Below are 13,504 nucleotides of genomic sequence, written 5' to 3'. Positions count from 1 at the left end.
TATTCTACATCTTTCGATCTTTCGACACGGCAAGGGCAACGGAAACGAATGACAAATTTTTTTTTTTTTTTACAAAGAACAACTGCCTTACTGCTTTACTCCAATAGATGATTAAACCCTACCTAATGCAAGCAACTAAACTTGGCCTACCTTGGGTCCCATGTCCGACCTGCCTAGATTTTATTTGCATGGTTTAAAGGTCAACCAACCTGATCAGCCGACTCCGCATCGCGTTTTTACGAACATAAGACGTTGAAGGGGACTGCAAACTGCAAAACAAACCCCCAAAGCTCGCCCCCCCACTGCAAAGGACCCTTTAGATATCAATAGCCACTCCGCTGTGCCGTGCTCCTTTTTCTTGTACTAAAAAGAAAAAAAAAGAAAAGAAAAAAATAAAGGTCCGACCCTATTTTTCCTCTCCACTCGAAGTCGGTGCTCTTATTTCCATTATTATTCGATATTATATTCGTTAAAAAGACGGCTTATTATTCGTCAATCATACAAGACGTGTGGACGCTTCTTTCCATCCACACACCCCCAAGATTACCTTTCACTCGACACCCACGTACAACCGTAATAAATGTTCACACAGCCTACGCCGCCATCGCCGGGTCTTTTCCCGCCTCTCACACCTTCCACAACCGCTCCACCGGCATCTCCCTCGTCTCCAGGTAGAGGCAGCAGGTTACGAGGCTTAATACATCTACATCTCTTGTCGCGCGACACGTCTAGCCTCGTCCACCACAATAGGACCGTTCCCCAAGATACATCCATATCTGCACCTTCAATCCAGCCTGCTTCCCCCACTACCACATCCGCTGTTCCTCATGAGGTCGACTCCGACCCGCTTAATCCAGCAGATCCAAACGACGATTCGAGTAGGACCCATCGCCGTCGCGCTAGTAGATTCTCCGAGGCTGCTTCCGAGGCTTTGTTGAACTCAAGATCCGAATCAAATCATCTAGTTGAGAACCAGGAGCATTCGTTAAACGCAAACATGACGCGGACACGGTCAGCAACCACAAGCGACGTCGCTCACGATGTGTTACCAACTATACGCTTCTCAGCATTCTTCGATACACGATCAAATCGACCATCCCTTTCGTTCACCCCGATTTCGCGTACATTACCAACAGGCAAGGAAACAATTAAGGTTGGTAGATACTCCGAGCGGGAGAACCACGCTCTCGTTCCTATCAACACACCATCAGCTGCGCCTGTAGGTTTTAAGAGCAAGGTAGTAAGCCGTCGTCATTGTGAATTCTGGTTCGAGAAGGGAAAATGGTATATCAAAGATGTTAAAAGTTCTTCTGGGACGTTTCTCAACCACATTCGTCTAAGTGCCCCTGGTACTGAATCCAAGCCGTTTCCCATTAATGATGGCGACATAGTTCAGCTAGGAATAGACTTTAAGGGTGGGGAGGAGATGATTTACCGTTGCGTGAAAATGCGCATAGAGTTAAACAGAGGCTGGCAATCAAAACCTAACACCTTCAAGTACGTTGTACATCATATCATTTTCGTAATTCCCCAAGAGTTTTCCTTCCTTATATTCGCACTTTGTTCTTTTGTCGTCTCCATACGGCGACGGCGGCTAACAAATTAATAGCATGGCAACACACAAACGCTTAAGAGACTTGACGTCAACGTCAGCTTCATCAGCCCATGCGCAGGACTGCTCTATCTGCCTAAATGCGATAGCAGTAAGTATTACCATTCTGAACGCCATCAAACCCTATACTTTGTTTATTCGATACTAATATACCTCTCCAATAGCCCTGTCAATCGCTCTTTGTAGCGCCTTGTTCTCACACATGGCATTTCAAGTGTATTCGGGAAATGTTAAATGGGCCGTCATGGCCAATCTTTATATGCCCGAATTGTCGAGCCACGGCCGACCTAGACGCCGAAGTAGACGAGCCATCTGACGAATGGCAACAGCTAGACTCAGGCATAGACGATGCTCAGGAAGAGAAGACTACTCCTCCAGCTTCTCAACTGAACGGCGAAGCTATACCGCTTGCAATTTCCCAGTCGAATGTTGAAGTTAACTCACGGCAGTCGTCTGGCGAAGGTGACGCGGGCGACGTGACAATGCAGATCGACGCTGCCGCAGCACAGTCAGTCCTATTAAGACATGCCGTGACAGAGCCGGTCCCCATACCCAATGCGACACCACGTGTGAGTAGTGGCGATCGGTCTACAACTAATCGGACGCCATCACCAAACAGTAACCCCCCGGGGCCCGGTCACGAAGGCCCAATCACTCCGCGCAATGACGCAGGTCCATGGGTGTTTGATGGCAACCCAGCGCGAGCAAGCCAAGAAAGTACCCGGCGACCTGGTATGAGCAGCCTGGATGCCGCAGCACAAGTTGAAGTGGACAGATCATAGAAAAGCTGCTACCTCTCGTAGAGTTTAGGTTTATTTGTTGCCTAAAGTGGATACGTCTGCCCTCGAAGATTTGAGTGGAAGATGAGGAGAAGGGCCTCGTATAGCAATGCTGCAGTAGCATATGTATGGTTGAAGATTGAAGCCCGACGGATACGTCGCAGTCTTCGACAGCATACGCCCATATCAGTGTTGAGATGGCTACGATGATACAGTTTTGACCTATATTGGATTCTCATAGGTCATCCCGAGTATGGGAAGGGGTAACACAAGAGGGGGATTTGGACGATATCGACTCGTTAGAATCAGGGGAAACTATATATTTATATTTTATGTTTACTCCCTATTCAAGATAGACCAAACCTTGGCCTGAGAACTGGATATCATACTCGACTAGGTCTAGTACCGATATCTATGGAATTCGTACGAAGGGAGAGCGTAGGTTCGAAGTTATCTCATAAGATAAGATGGATGAGTGTATACTTGCTAGGAGTTAAGAAATATGGCTATTCGTAGGCGCTTCAGTTCCGGCGTCTTTGGCCTAATTTGTCATTTGTCATCCTTTTCTTTGGGGGGATATGGGGGTCTATGAAGCATCTGTCTACTGGAGTTGTTGTAAAGTATAGAATGCATTCAAGGCTGAACCTGGGGGGCATCAGCCATGGTTATGGGAGTCAGGTATATCTTGTGACGGCATAATAATATTATGAGTCGGTCACAAAGTCACAAACAATGAATTGAGGTTTTGCGCCGCCTTGTGCTTCAGATGCATATTTTTAGATGATACTTATATTTGGAATAATGGGGCTCTTGGTATACTTATAGCATTGAAGTTATAGGTTTATAGGTTTACAGTTATTATGCATAATTGCTATACAGTTACATAGGTACTCTTTCCTCCAGCCTTATAAGCTTATTAATCAAGCTAAGTACCTATATTCCGTACAGAGTGGGGAAAGGGTACAATACAAGCATTGCATACATATGGCAGCTTCGATCCATGCCGTATCCGTTATCCATTATCCATTATCCGCTATCCGCTAATGAGAGCTTAAAGAATTAGCTGCAACTTTAGGATTTGCGAGCTCGGAGACAGGCGTTGAATTTCGGAGGGTCCAATTCTACACATTTCTTTACATACTTAGATTTTGTATCACGTATCTATTTTTGTCATCAATGGATTCATTGTTAGCCCGGTCTTAGAGAAGAACAATAAGCCTCACCGACTAAAAATGGATTTATGATCTACATTTTTTGCCCATTTTTGTGATATTCTTCCCTCTTCAGTCTCTCCCTGCAAGACACATCCTCGTGTTTCCCGCTAACGCCGAAAAGCGAATTGACGTCGGAGATCAGAACTTTATATTCTGGTTGCGCTCAATTTTGTTTGCCCGTTGCCCGCCCTTGCGGTGTAACCCGAGCCAGTCGACCATAGTTTCTTTTGGCAGACCAGAGCAGACATTACTTGGAGGGGCGACAGAGTCCCAAAGAATAACTGCCCCGTGGTTGAGCGGACCACTTGGAACCACGCCATGGCGACTACTGCTGGGTACGATACTAGGCAATTCTGTTTGAAGCTTCACAAACTAATTAGAGTTGTAGGGCTTTCATAGCAGGCGGTATCGCCGCCTGTGGTGCCGTCACGGCTACACATCCCTTCGAGACTGTTAAGATTCGGTACGCATGCCATTGTCCCCTCGTCCATACACAATGGGTTTCTAGAGAAGGCGGTTCGTCTGCAATGTGCAGTATGAGCCCTTGTCTCAGCAAGAAACATTGTATGCATACATCATGGCATGACGCAGCTAATAGGGAATAGAATGCAGCTCCAAGGCGAGCTCCAGACCAAGGGCCACCAGCCACACCACTACCGCGGGCCTTTCCACGGCGTCGGCGTTATCGTGCGGAATGAGGGCGTACGCGGCATATACCGCGGCATTGGGTGCGCTTACGTCTACCAAGTTCTACTAAACGGGTGTCGGTTGGGGTTCTACGACCCCATGCGGAACCGATTGGCCTCACTACTGCTACGCGACGGCGCGGCGCAGAACCTAGGGATCAATATGTTCTGCGGCGCCAGCTCGGGCATCATCGGCGCGGCCGCCGGCAGCCCTTTTTTCCTCGTCAAGACGCGGCTCCAGAGCTACTCTCCCTTCCTACCCGTCGGTACCCAGCACAACTACCGTAACGCCATCGACGGCCTCAGCCAGATATACCGCGCCGAGGGTTTCGGCGGCTTGTACCGCGGTGTCGGCGCTGCCATGATCCGCACGGGTTTCGGCAGCTCCGTCCAGCTTCCTACGTACTTCTTCGCTAAGAGGCGGCTCGTCAGGCATTTAGGTATGGAGGAGGGCGCACCGCTGCACTTGGCCAGCAGTACTGTGTCTGGATTTGTCGTGTGCTGCTTTATGCACCCGCCCGGTGAGTCCCCAATCTCATCCTATGCCACTTTAAGATGCTCCATGGAGTGGATCAGACGCATGCTAATATAAGACGACCCAAGACACGATTATGTCGCGGCTGTACAACCAAAACGGCAACTTATACAAGGGCGTATTTGACTGTCTAGGCAAGACAATCCGCACTGAGGGGTTCCTCGCTATATATAAGGGCTTCCTGCCACACTTGGCGCGCATCCTACCTCATACTATATTAACATTGTCACTAGCCGAGCAGACGAATAAGCTAATGCGCAAACTCGAGATCAAAATATTGCCTGCTCCGACGCTAGGGAAGGCTTGAATGGGTCTATAAGAGCCGTGGATGCTGAACGACATGGCGTGACCGGGGACGGCAAGGGGGAAGGGAGTCAAGCAAGCGGGAGGGCTAGTTTGAACATGGTGTCGGTTAGGGAGGAATTGTCTAAATAGAGGGGAGATATCCGGTATATGGTATACATTCACGGTATTCAGATACCACCACGTTCATCATAGAGAGATGGGGGTAGGTGGGTTAGGTATACTTCTGGCCTATATTCGAGTGCCATTTTTCTCTCCGGTTAAGGTCAGGTGAGTTAGATATGGGACGGCGCCGTAGCCGGGACAAGTATGTCTATTAGATTTATTACTGGTGTTTTTCTACGGCGGGCGGAGTACGTAGAAGAAATAAATATTCAAGTTATCCACAGGCTTGCTTTAGCCATTGGTTTTTCTTATTGCTCGTCAAGGCGAAGGTAGGGTAAACTAGGTAGCTATCTACTATCCGCGTATAGACCGTTGGCACCCGTAGCATAGCTTCCGTCTAGTCTCCGCTCTGTCCCCGTTCCCGTCCTCGTCGTCGCCGATCTCACCCCGCCACCGCTCGTCGCCTAGTTCGTCGACTAGTGCGCCGCAGAGACCGCAGTTGGTTCGCCCGTTATTAGCATTACTGTTTGTAATATTCCCCTCATAGTCGTGACTATGGTCGTCATTTACGGGCCGCCGTAGTAACTTCCCCGTCGTGCGCACGACGTTCGCGACGACGGATGGATAGCTGGCTTCGACTTCGCTGAAGTACCGCCCCAGCACGTCGTCGATACTCAGGTCCCGGTGCGAAACTACCGCAGCTATACCCCCGCTCCCGTTGGCAGCGCCGGCGCCGGCGCTATTGTTGATCTTGGCTGCTTCGCGCGGCGGTAAAATGCTGATGAGCGGCGGCGACGCCTGTGATAGATACAGCACGAGTTCCTTGCGGAACAGCTCGCGCAGCGGGCTGTAGATGGGGAGGTGTCCGGCAGTCTCTGTTGGTACCCCGTTGGTCGTGGCGATGTTATTGTTATTATTGTTATCGTCATTGCCATTGCCATTGCTAGGGAACCCGTGGTTCAGACTAGAAGGGACGGGTACCGCGCCGTCGTTGACGAGCCATGGTAAGGAGAACCCGCGGCCTTTAGCTGTCTCAGAGAGCGTCAGCTCGGCGAGCGAGGTGGTGCTGTGCCCGAGGAGGAGCGCGTCGCAGCTCCGGGTGCTAGAGGCGGCGACGAGGACGTGGCGGATTAGGAGGCGGTGAATGTCGGCGCGGGAGGTTGTGGAGGGGAGGGAGTGCAGGATTTGGGAGAGACGGTGGGAGGGAGTGGTGCTGGGATCTTGAGGGGTGGGAGGAGTGGGAAGGGAGGTCCAGTCGATAGAAGGTAAATCGAGCGCGGAGCTCAGGGGGACAGTTTGCAAGTTTGCGTCTGGGAAGCGGGTGCGGAAGGCAGCGATATAGGGGTCCTTATTTCCCTCCCCATCATCATCCCCATCCCCTCCTCCCCTCTTTACAGAAGAAGGAATAGTATCGTCGACAACATGCACAGCAACATACTCAAACCGAGACGTCTTCTGCCCCCTCGCGCGCTGCTGCCGCACATTCTCCGTCAACACGTGCAACAACGCCGTCGACGACGGCCCGCATGACAACCCAACCAAGTACCTCTGCGGCCGTCTAGGGCCTTTGGTAGATCTAGGCGCGGCGGTTTCCCGCTGCAGGGCCTCGAGGCGCTTGATAGCTTTGCTGGAGACGTAGTATGCGAAGCAAGTCCTTGGTGATGTTTAGTGTTTTATGCAATAAAATATAATAAATAATAAATGCGTGTAATAGAAAGTATTTCCACCTACTCGCACACAGACTCGGCACCCCGCAAGTCGATGGTGCCTTCGTGGTCCTTGCACCGGTTGCACGGCCGAGAGGGCCCCGCCGTCTCGGCCGGGGTTGATGCCGCTGTCGTCATTGGGGACAAGGTCTGCTATGTGTTACTCCTACCCCCTCCGATGAAGATTTCTGGGTTGGGTAGAGACAGGATTTATTAAAGATAAAGAAGATTTACTACTTAAGGGCACACATAGGAATGACTTAGTCTTATAATGGCTTTTAAGCGTTGGTAGTAATTAATTTTATTTATTAAGTTGGTAAGTTTAGAAGTTTTGAATTTGACTCATTGAAGAATTCTTTCGCGGGTGTCACGTGGGTCCATTTCTTAAGCTATGCATACTTTGCCCCTGATATCCGGTTTACATAGACACCAAGCGCATAACTATGCTTTACTAAATAGCGTGTAGTTTAAGGAATCTATTCTTCTTTTACTATATAGATTCAAATATATAACTATATTTCTTCCTTTTCTAAGAGAATTAACTTGGTATCACCGCTCATCTAGTCGCACTAAATAGAAAGGCGAAATCGCTTTCTTCAAACCACCGGCGGTCCTTCTTCCACGCGCGAGTTATCATATCCCTTCCAAGGCGTCCACACCCTTCAACCTGCTCCACCGATCCCCAATCCGGGACTACCATCCCAAAGGAGACCAGGTGAGCGCCGACTTGAATCGCCGTGCGGAAAGCAAACTCTTCGCTCACCGGACCGTAGCCCTCCATAAATCCCTGAGCCATAAATATGCCTGCTGATTTATCCTTGTATAGCTTCAACTCATACAATTCTGCAAGCATTTGGCCGACATCGAGGTTGGGCTTTCCTATCTGTGACATCTCCCAGTCAATCACGAACATTGATACGTCTACTCCCTCTTGGATCTGGGCCTTGGGAAGAAGAATGCTAGTGAGGTATCTATCAGCAAATAGGTCACAGGAAATGAATGGGCCTATATCACTTACTTTCCTGTCCAGAAGTCCCCGTGGATAACCTGGAGCTGGCTGTCGTCCTCTAGCTCTGCCGCAGCCATCTTCCCTACCTCTTTGAAGACACCTTCAGCACCTCCGAGGACATTTGGGAACTGATTTACTCTGTCCATAAGCCACGAGAAGTTAATTGTGTGTTTCAACTGCTGCAACTCCTTATTTGCGGCCACCACCTGTCGCAGCTTGGGTTGTCGCGCCGCCCAGCCGTGGAAGCCTTTGAGCCACCTTCCTAATGCCTTGCCAAGCTGGAGACTTTGGTGTTTTGTTATCTCTGGATCAGCCCCGGATTCAACTGTTAATGTATGCATTTTTAAATCAATGCCGTTCTGTAGATACTCCTGAACTTGGGTGTTGTTCGCCTCGTCGAAATGGTAGAGCTTGGGCGTTCTGACGATGAAATTGTAAGAATCATTCTCATCTGCCTTGTCAACGATAGGAAAGACTGATAGCGCTTTGAGACATTCTTCTTCGATGCGCTACCAAGAGTCAGTGCCGACTATTGCAAATATATAAGGCCAAAGTTTCATTTGGTAGTTCTAACATACGCAACGAGATAGAGTCAACTTGAAGCCCGGTGAGGTCGCAACATAATCCTCAGAATGCTTAACGGCAACTTCTTGCGTGCTATCCTCAAGTGACTGTATTAATGTTGCACGGTATATAAAGTTAGCAGTCCCCCCTGATAGTACATCGAGCGAGGATGCTTCGTAAGGTGTTCCTTTGAGACTCTCGAAGACTTTAGATGTGATCTCCTCACGGCTTGCCGGAGCCATGTTTAATTAAAGCGACGGAATTCCCTTGCGGGTGAATTGAATCAATTCAATTATAAGAATATAATAGCTTCAATTGTCGTTAAACCCAAAAATCGTGAAAAGGGCTGAATAAATGACTAAGACCAACTATGCAACATATTCTATAGGATATCTTTGATGGGAGATAAGTTTGGATTGATATATATATATATATATATATATATATATATGTATAGGCAGTTTAGACAAGCAACTATTTAAGTCTTTCATATTCATATCTCATCAGTCTTAATCTGCTCAAAGAAAATCGATAGTTATGATGCAGTTGAAGCTATGATTGGACTAAGTCGATTCGGCCAATGACTCAAGTCTAATGAGTCTAATGCAGTGAGGGAAAGCGAGGATTGCGAATATGTACCTAGGTAGTCTTGATTCGCGGGATCTATGCGATTATAAGTAATATAAACTTCAACTCTATCACACTCGCCTATTTAAAGGCTCACTTGCCATTACTAGTTTCTAATTATTAATAGTTAACTTTATTTTTTGAGAAATAGAAGAGATTTAAAGGTGCTACATATAAGCTTATGACGAAAGACATAATTTGACAACAAAGTACCAAGGTATCTACCCCAATTCTGGGTACCTATTGGTCAGGTACCACTGTATAACCTTTCAGCAAGAGCTTTTGCTCTTCCCACCAATTAAAGATAAGACAGGGATCAGTTAGTCGGTATCTCAAACACCCACTTGTTTCGTTTGCTCTCCTTGACATCATTTCCCCTTTTCCATTGGTTTACCTCGACAACCTGCAAGAGACAGAACGCCCTATGAACACCTTAATAAGGAAATAGCTACGAGGGGTTTGTTCCGATCGATAGGTTAGATTGGTCGGCCGCTTGCGATTAGCCCAGGGGGTTAGCTCGTGGGAGGGAGGGAACTAAAGGAAATCTCGCGTGGCCGGGGATCGAATGGCCCATACATATCATAATGACCTAAAATGGTCCAAAATGGAAAGCTGAATCTGGAATAGGCAATAGCCCAGGACTTGTAAAATTGAACTTTGTTTCTCATAAAGTGGTTTTTTTTTCCCATCTGCCGTCTTTTTCACTAACCTTATTTACCTTCTTTAAGGAAGAAGCTATTGCTACCGTTATTATAATTTTGGCTTAATATTATCACGAACACGACGTGCCAAAAATAGAGAAGCTGCGCTTCGTTTTCTTCAGGATACCATTTTGAAGTGCTTGTTTCGCATTGACTGCATTAGTGGCTTAATATTTTGTCGTTAGAACCGCCTTCAAAGTTCCGTTTGTTATCTTTTGCATATAATTGGCGTCGAGTGGCTACTCCTATCGTTCTGCAAGCCTATCCGCCTTGGGGCCTATTGCCTGACCCTCTCACAGATCTGCGTCTCGCGCCGTACTGAAAAAGTCTTCCGTCATTTGTAGCCTCCTGATACAATTCGCGTTTCGGCGTGTCTGCTTGTTCGATCTAACCAGATCCGACTGTGCCGACCTCACGTTGTTTGGCTAAGACGTCAGGCCATCTTATATGCTATTAAGCTATACTCTCGGAGAATAACCGATTTCCTCAATTTTCTTTGGTTCTGTCACTTTGGTTGATAGCGCTCTGCTGCGAAGACACCGGAGTATCGCGAAAGAACCCTTCTCCGAAGATGGCGCATCGTCGGCAACGGTCGCGACGGGTCTTAGATCTCACGGCACTACTGGCTATGGTCTCGACCTCATCGGCTGTCAACTTATCCCAGTTCCAGCTCATTATATCCAACAGTATACCGAAAAGCTGCATCCGCGCCTATCAGACAGAAATAGGGGGCTGCAGGGTTAGTGATTTCACAGGTGGAAGACAATGTTCGGCGAGTTGTGTGAAGGGAGTCCAGCAGGTGCAGGATCTTATACAAGAAGCTTGCGGGGATCTTAATATTAGCCACAAGTCATTGCTCGGGATCGTGTTGTCGGGTGATTTAGTCGATACCCTCTGCCCTGGCCAGGATCCGACGACAGTCACTACGACTATACACCCATCGTCAACCAAAGGGGAATTCTCAACAATTGTTACGGCACCGACAAGTTTCCCAAAGGAGACGAGTCGCACTACCAAAAAGACGTCATCCACGACGTCAAGTACGAGTACCAGTACGAGTACCAGCACCAATGACCAATCAACAACAACTCAATCTACAACAGATCAAAAAACATCATCACCAACGGCCACGGCTACCGACTCGCCTACCGACACTACATCAGCACAGAACACGGCACAGCCTACCACGCCGAGTGAGTCGACACAATCGACGTCGTCTGACGATGGTGCACCAACACCCTTTCTCGGCGGTACACCATTCGATCCATTACCTGCAGAGCAAGGCTTGGGCACAGTTCTCTCACCGGGATATGGCAAAGAAGCCTTGGTAGTTGCGATATGTGCTGCTATGTTATTGTTACGGTAGCGGTTTAACTTAAAGCCTTAGAATGTATATCCGAGCATGTAAGAATATTTGTAATGTTTAAAAGGGATGGGAGCGATAGGACATATGATACCAATCACGGGGTGCTGGGGATAGCGGTACCATGAGCCATTATGACTTCGGGGTGAAGCGTTAAAGAAGCGGCATGGGGAATTTGTGACTGGGAGCAGCAGTCTACTGGGATGGAGGATATTTATAAATTCGACGTTGAAGTTTTGTTATAGGAGATGTCACTACTAAGTGGCTTATAAGATTAAGCTTAGAGGTAACTTTTGTACACTATAAATTTAGGGTTAGAAGGCTAGAAATGAGAAACGCTAGTTATAAGAACAGAACAAGATGTTTTTACCTAATGCGAGTGCCGTACAAGCAGAGGGCAAGTTAGATTGCACAATGATGTCGGTAAAATGAGAGCGGTGGAATTCTGCCAATCTGGCTAAACCTCGATTGGTTAGCATTGGTTAGCATTGATTAGCATTGACAGGTACCTACTTAGGCGCATGTTAGCTTTAAAACCACCCCGAACCGGAGTGCCGAGGTAAGGAGAGAGAGAAGGTGCGAACTACGCTTTTTAAATAATTACCACCGGCGCCGGCGTCTCGTAACCCACTTACAGCACCTACTGTCGTACTATAGACGCAATCGTATCAGTAGCCGAGTTTTGTTTTGTTATTTTTTGACATTATCGCTCTGCTCTTTGTTCGTTACTGCGTTTTTTTTGCTTACCCAAACTAACTTACTATTAACTTCGTTGCGGTCTTTTAACTGAGGTATCTACACCAGCCATTGTTGTTGAACCTCAACGTCAAGTCCTACGTAAACGACACATATACCCAGGTTACCATTGATTTATTTGTGGTGACCTTTTTATCGGTAACAGAGAGACCAAATTGCTGCGTATTTAAACGTATTGTATTACATGGTCTATCCAACCAAGAAGTACACCTAAATACAGCAACCATGAGCGCCACCGAAATCACCACATCCGCGACCGCGGACCTGCCCTCGGGCGATCCCGTACCATCCGCCATCCCGCTGCCCGTAGCAAAGCCCAAGCCCTTCCCAATCAAAGAAGTCATCACAGCAGCACCCTCGAACATCGATGCTTTTCTAGCCCATCTCCAGCGCTGTCTACAGACGCCCTCGGGTATTGACACCACGCTGCTGTTCCTGTGCTATTCCTCGCGCTTCTCCGCCTCTATCCTCGAACATCTGACCCGCCCCGCCATCCAGCGCAGCGCCCAGCAACTCCTCGCCCTCGCAGCTAGCCTGCCCCCCTCCGCCACATTGGTATTCACTGCCAAAGCCCTACCCGGCCGTGGGGCAGCCCTCGCCCTGGTTTTTGCCAAGCGATTGCGCGCCCTCAGCGCCATGGTGACCGACGCTCGGACCTTCCTAAGGCTGTGGGGATTGCTGAATATGTACTTCTGGCTCCGCCGCCTCGTGGCGAAGAAGACGGAGGCGGAGACGGAGAAGGACGCCGGGAAGAAGACAGATAAGCTCGAGACGGCCATCTCCTGGTTCCAGTTGTCCACCTGCATCATCTTCCAGGCCCTCGAGAACGGCGCATATCTCTCCTCAAAGGGCGTCCTAGGTTGGGCGCCTGCTACTCAGCGCCGTGCTTCTCTGTGGAGCGCGCGGTTCTGGGCCGCGTTCGTGGGTGCTGAGGTCGGGCGGCTACTGTATGAGAACCGCAAGCGTGGACAGCGAACTCGCGCTGAGAAGTTCGCTGATGGCAAGACGGCGTCGGAGGTCCAGATCGAGGAGACCGAGTGGACTGCTACCTGGCGCAAGACCCTCCTCCGCAACCTCGCTTGGGCCCCGCTTACGCTGCACTGGAGCTCCGAGACGGGACTTCTAGGTGAGACGGCGGTTGGCGCATTGGCTTGTGTGCCGGGGGTCATACAGATGAGGGATTTGTGGAGGAGGACTGCTGCTGAGTAGATACGTTTTTACTCGTACAAAAGAAAAGCTGATTGTTTTACATGGAGGCATGAGCTGTCCAGATTAGTTCAGGCGGCAGTGTAGGTTATGGAAGGGCAATATAGCCGTTGCTAGTTTCTCTTTATTTCTGTTGCGCGAGGAGACGGCTCTGGGGGTTATGATGAGAAAGACGTTGAGATGAAAAGAAAGCGAGGGGAATGAATGACTTGAGCGTGTATTGGGATTTAATGGGCCTTTCGTCTGCTCTCGATGTCGATTGATCTATGAAGATGCTATAGCGTAGTTAGTTATATAGATCCGAATACATATAATACAAGAAAATAAAACCTAAACCT

General features: G+C 48.6%; 6 protein-coding genes across 6 annotated transcripts; 4 read left to right on the top strand and 2 right to left on the bottom strand.

Moving 5' to 3' along the window:
• Positions 1 to 580: 580 nt before the first annotated feature.
• On the top strand, positions 581 to 2,394 carry GL218_04459 (E3 ubiquitin-protein ligase DMA2; the record flags this gene model as incomplete). Its single annotated transcript, XM_033581067.1, has 3 exons — positions 581 to 1,497; positions 1,610 to 1,703; positions 1,777 to 2,394. 3 exons carry the CDS (start codon positions 581 to 583, stop codon positions 2,392 to 2,394), a joined length of 1,629 nt encoding a protein of 542 aa, XP_033435499.1.
• A 1,529-nt stretch (positions 2,395 to 3,923) lies between these two features.
• Positions 3,924 to 5,133, top strand: GL218_04458 (Mitochondrial oxaloacetate transport protein; the record flags this gene model as incomplete). Its single annotated transcript, XM_033581066.1, has 4 exons — positions 3,924 to 3,940; positions 3,994 to 4,068; positions 4,211 to 4,812; positions 4,895 to 5,133. 4 exons carry the CDS (start codon positions 3,924 to 3,926, stop codon positions 5,131 to 5,133), a joined length of 933 nt encoding a protein of 310 aa, XP_033435500.1.
• Positions 5,134 to 5,588: 455 nt separating this feature from the next.
• On the bottom strand, positions 5,589 to 7,078 carry GL218_04457 (Cytoplasmic tRNA 2-thiolation protein 2; the record flags this gene model as incomplete). The annotated part of the gene is made up of 2 exons (XM_033581065.1): positions 5,589 to 6,888; positions 6,966 to 7,078. The coding sequence occupies 2 exons, from the start codon at positions 7,076 to 7,078 to the stop codon at positions 5,589 to 5,591; spliced, it is 1,413 nt and encodes a 470-aa protein (XP_033435501.1).
• Positions 7,079 to 7,496: 418 nt separating this feature from the next.
• Positions 7,497 to 8,755, bottom strand: GL218_04456 (uncharacterized protein; the record flags this gene model as incomplete). Its single annotated transcript, XM_033581064.1, has 3 exons — positions 7,497 to 7,911; positions 7,959 to 8,458; positions 8,528 to 8,755. The coding sequence occupies 3 exons, from the start codon at positions 8,753 to 8,755 to the stop codon at positions 7,497 to 7,499; spliced, it is 1,143 nt and encodes a 380-aa protein (XP_033435502.1).
• A 1,657-nt stretch (positions 8,756 to 10,412) lies between these two features.
• Positions 10,413 to 11,207, top strand: GL218_04455 (uncharacterized protein; the record flags this gene model as incomplete). Its single annotated transcript, XM_033581063.1, has 1 exon — positions 10,413 to 11,207. One exon carries the CDS (start codon positions 10,413 to 10,415, stop codon positions 11,205 to 11,207), a length of 795 nt encoding a protein of 264 aa, XP_033435503.1.
• A 978-nt stretch (positions 11,208 to 12,185) lies between these two features.
• GL218_04454 (putative peroxin 11c protein) lies at positions 12,186 to 13,169 on the top strand (the record flags this gene model as incomplete). The annotated part of the gene is made up of 1 exon (XM_033581062.1): positions 12,186 to 13,169. The coding sequence occupies one exon, from the start codon at positions 12,186 to 12,188 to the stop codon at positions 13,167 to 13,169; it is 984 nt and encodes a 327-aa protein (XP_033435504.1).
• Positions 13,170 to 13,504: the final 335 nt, after the last annotated feature.

The sequence above is a fragment of the Daldinia childiae genome (assembly GCF_008694065.1).
Source record: "Daldinia childiae strain JS-1345 chromosome Unknown Scaffold4, whole genome shotgun sequence".
Lineage (NCBI taxonomy): Eukaryota > Fungi > Ascomycota > Sordariomycetes > Xylariales > Hypoxylaceae > Daldinia > Daldinia childiae.
Note: the sequence above shows the minus strand (reverse complement) of the source record. Positions and strands in the feature narration are given on the sequence as shown.